Below are 4,268 nucleotides of genomic sequence, written 5' to 3'. Positions count from 1 at the left end.
TCTACATGAGGCCCCTGGTCACTACTGTGTCAGGTTGATGTGTGTGTGAGAGACTGGCTGTTTTTGGGAAAGTTACAAAAATTGTGAGAATCATTTCCTGTACTCTACCCTGGCAGCTTTCTAAATGGAAAAGCTGGTGATACCTGCTGGCGTTGATTTTTGTCACAAATACTGCACTACAGGACAATTGATTTTGAGAAGACTATGAGATGACTTGTTGTTGTAAATATGCGCTATACAAATAAAATTGAATTGAATTGAAAATTTAATTATCTGCTTGTTCTCACTCTTTAGTTTGCTCTTATACTCCCTGTACACATGGCTGATCTGGTCTTCATCCAGAGTGTGTTGAAGAAGAAGAAGGTTTCAGCAGACTCATATTAAAAAATGCTGATTCATTTCGCATCCTTACATTGCCATAAATTTAGCCTGCCATTTTAGCAAGCTTAGGTTAGCATGCTAGCGTTAGCATGTAGAAATTCTGACTGGCCAACAGCTGATCGCCAAAGTAGCCAAAAAATGTATGTTACATGTAGATAACACGCTAATTGTATGAATGTGTTGAGTGAAACTGGCCTTTGTATGTGGAGTTAATGTCATGTTCGATCACATCTAAATAAACCTGCATTCGCTTTTTTCACAACACTGTTTTAATTAATATTCCCCGGTTTGTACGAGAGGGTCGACCTGCAGCGTTCTTGATCTGGAAACAAAGGTCTGCCTCGTAACAGTGCTGCAGCTTTTGGATTGCATCGCCTCCACATGTGCAGTGCGAAAAGCACACACCTCTGGACTGTTCATATCTTTGCCTTTCTTCAAAAGATCGCCTCAGCGGTGAAATGCATTCAACCTGTATGTTGGCTCTTGCTAAAGAAAGGAAACTAGCTGGCAAAGGAGGTCACCAGCCAGGCTCTCCTCTCGCCGGCACCGGAGAGGCACATCAATACTCAGATGACGTTTTCTCTCTGCTGGAAAATCCATAATTCATACACTCTCAGGTGGTCCTGTATTTACTATCGATCAGACGGAGGTAACAACAGCAGTATCGATATGCCGGAGGGAGTCGCTAAGGCGTCGAGAAAGCAGCCGCAGATGAAGAAGACGAGGAGGAACTACTGCAGAGCTACCTGCACTGTGGTTTAAACTGAGTTTTCTAATTTACTGCCCTCGTGAGAGACATTGGAAATATTTCCATAATACAGAAGATGGAAATAGCACTGGAGCATTTAATGATTTTCTTCTGCTAAACAACAGAATAAAAGGTTGTTGTTATGGCAGAAACTTCACCACTTCTTCTGTGATTTATGACAAGAGAGTAAATGTAGATTTTTTTCATGGCGACTCGATTATTTTCATCATCAAGCCTTCGTTTACTGTTTGCTGACTTTGGGATAGAGGCTGGATAGTTAGCTAGTCTTGTTCAACATACCGACAAATTCTATTTACCATTTGTCAAATGTACGCGTTGTTATTGGTTTTAAACTTTGCTGGCATCATGTGTGAGTTTTGTGGCTCAGAGCTGAGTCAAAGGGTTCAAAAGGGACAAATCTCCTGTTGCCAAGTTGTATCTGAAGTTCATTATCAGAGAAGTGACTTGATTATTGTATTGTTGGTCTGCAGACCTTCACATGCAGAAAACTCTGAAAACTTCTAATTCAAAGTGAGCATGTTACCTGAATGTGGAGGCACAGGTAGGGCCGACAGATGGCCGACACCGGACGGGTGAACATGTCTTCCTCTGTCTCAGCGGCTCTTTGAATCTTTTCCAGCTGGCTGTTCTTCTTTCTTGCGGTTTCCAAGACACCTTGAGGATCTTCAGTGAACTCAGTTGCCACGTAATCCTCAGAACTGCAAATGCACGATGTTTCAGCACTAGAATGTGGTGGACGTGGGAGTCAGGGCACATGTCGTCTTTTGAATCAGTGTCAGTGCTGCAGCAACACCAAAACTTTTCAGTATTTACTCAGAGTGAAATACTTCTTTGCAACCTAAAGGATTCGTTTTCTTGTTTGTTTGGCCTTGATAACAGTAATGTTACTGTGAGGATCAAAACAGTAACCAAAGAGCCTCTGCTTACCTCCACAATCTATATGTTTTCTGTCCAGGGGCCACCAAAGACATGGGCAAGATGCTGGGTGGGGAGGAGGAGAAGGACCCAGACGCAGCCAAGAAGGAGGAGGAGCGGCAGGAGGCGCTGAGGCAGCAGGAGGAGGAGAGGAAGGCCAAGCACGCCCGCATGGAGGCGGAGAGGGAAAAAGTACGGCAGACCATCAGGGACAAGGTACGGACACAGTAAAGAATCACTCACCTGAGTCACCAATCGAACAAAGTCCTGCACCATGTTCATCTGCTGCTCAGCGCGATGGATTTGTCTGCATGCTGACGTTACACGAACTAAAGGACAACCAGGTTAATTATTGGTTTTTCAACATTTGTCCACCAAGAACTCACGAAGGTACTCACTTATGAAGATGCCTTTGCTAATCTGATTGTTTAACTCATAGGTAGCTGTTGGCTTTGTCTGCTGTTTGCTGCTGGTCAGGTGCTTTACTGTAATGTGCAGAGATCAATGACCTAAAAGCAGCCAACAGCCTGCACTCATTATGGTGGCTCGATGGTTCGCACTGCTGCCTTACAGCACGAAGATCTGGTGTTTGTAGCTAGATATTTGGATAGATAGATGGATAGATACTTTATTCATCCCCTTGGGGAAATTCAAGCTATCCAGTAGCTCACATGCGTGACATACAAGAAAGAAAAAAGCGATGTACCAAAGAGCATGCAATTAATGTGCAAATCGTGCTGGTCGAAGGAAATAGCAACAATCTCGCTAGCATCATGTTACCCAGGCAGGTCCGGGGCATTTCTGTTTCTCCCGCCATCAAAAGGACGCTACATTAATTCTCCAAATTGTCCTTGACCACAGCCTGTCTCGGAGCTGGTCCTTGGGGTCGTGTGCGGTGGCTCCCCACCACCACACCAAGGATGGGTGAAATGCAAAGATCAAGTTTCCTATGGGGATCCATAAAGTTTACCTTTAACTTGCTGTGTTTTGGCACACATACTCAGTGCATCTTGTAAAACAACATGGCAGGTGGTCATACTGTATGTTATTGTGGTGAGAGGCCGGGGTAATTCTTGTCACTTATCTCCAGCAAGCTCCACATTCCTGCAAATTCCAGGTGTTTGATTGTGTTGCAGGATCTTTCTCTGTTTACTTACAATCAAATCACTTGAATAAACTGTAAGCGGGGTTTTTCCTGCATAGAAGAACTTCTGGTGCACAAACAGGTGAAGATAAATGACCAGCACCAAAATGACAACATTAAAAAAATACAACAAATGCTGTCTTAAATTTTGTTAAATGAGGTTTCTTTTACTCAAGGAGAGCAGGCTTTTTGTTTATCAAATAGTCGGAAATGACAAAAAAAAAAAAAAAGAATCTCCAACAGATCTGAGGTTGCCTTTCCTGTTCACGGACAGCTTGTGCTAATTGACGTCGTCCTCCAAAAGCTCATTGGAGTCAAATCACACAAAATAATACAGCAGGCTACTATAATTATGCAGATGACACACAAATAGACATACAAATTCATTTTTCTTTCTCTTAATGAAGATAAGACTGATACGGTTGTGTTTGGGCACTTAAAGGTACCCCAGTGTATGAGATGTCGAATACAAATAAAACTGCCTTGTCTTGCTTTGCTTTAAAAATATCTGAATACCCTTTAATGCCAGCTCTTGTTCATCACCGCTCTTTATCCAGTATGGGCTGAAGAAGAAGGAGGAGAAGGAGGCGGAGGAAAAAGCAGCCATGGAGCAGGCCTGCGAGGGTTCCCTGACGCGCCCGAAGAAGGCGATCCCGCGGGGCTGTGGCGACGACGACGAAGAGGACGAGGAGAGCATCCTCGACACTGTCCTCAAGTTTCTGCCTGGACCCCTACAGGACATGTTCAAGAAGTAAAGCAAAGAAACGAAACAAAACACATCAAACGAACCCTATGTTCAGGGTCAAGGTCTGGCATGGGCCAGGCTGCAGGGCAAAGGGAAGCGGGGATCTGGGGTTGAATGAAAAATGATTTTTTTTTTTTTGGTGTTTGTAAGCAGGAAGGGTTCGAGTGTAGGTTTGGGGCTTGTACAGGTTGTTGGGAGCAACACGGATGTGGGAGGGGGGTTCTTGTCAAACTGTTAGAGGCTACACACTGCCTTTCTAGAGGTCTTTTACTTTGTTCTTTTCTACACCTCGACGACTCGTCATTCTTTCCCTT

General features: G+C 44.0%; 1 protein-coding gene across 1 annotated transcript in view; it reads left to right on the top strand.

Annotated features, from left to right (window-relative positions):
• Nucleotides 1–3,964, top strand: part of cplx2b (complexin 2b) — a 15,061-nt gene extending 11,097 nt beyond the window's left edge. The window contains exons 2-3 of the mRNA XM_008306266.1: nt 2,106–2,281; nt 3,767–3,964. Of these exons, the coding sequence (XP_008304488.1) occupies nt 2,106–2,281; nt 3,767–3,964 (374 nt within the window). The remainder of the gene's footprint in view (nt 1–2,105; nt 2,282–3,766) is intronic.
• Nucleotides 3,965–4,268: the final 304 nt, after the last annotated feature.

This window comes from Stegastes partitus, unplaced genomic scaffold (genome assembly GCF_000690725.1).
Source record: "Stegastes partitus isolate 25-593 unplaced genomic scaffold, Stegastes_partitus-1.0.2 Scaffold45, whole genome shotgun sequence".
Lineage (NCBI taxonomy): Eukaryota > Metazoa > Chordata > Actinopteri > Pomacentridae > Stegastes > Stegastes partitus.
Note: the sequence above shows the minus strand (reverse complement) of the source record. Positions and strands in the feature narration are given on the sequence as shown.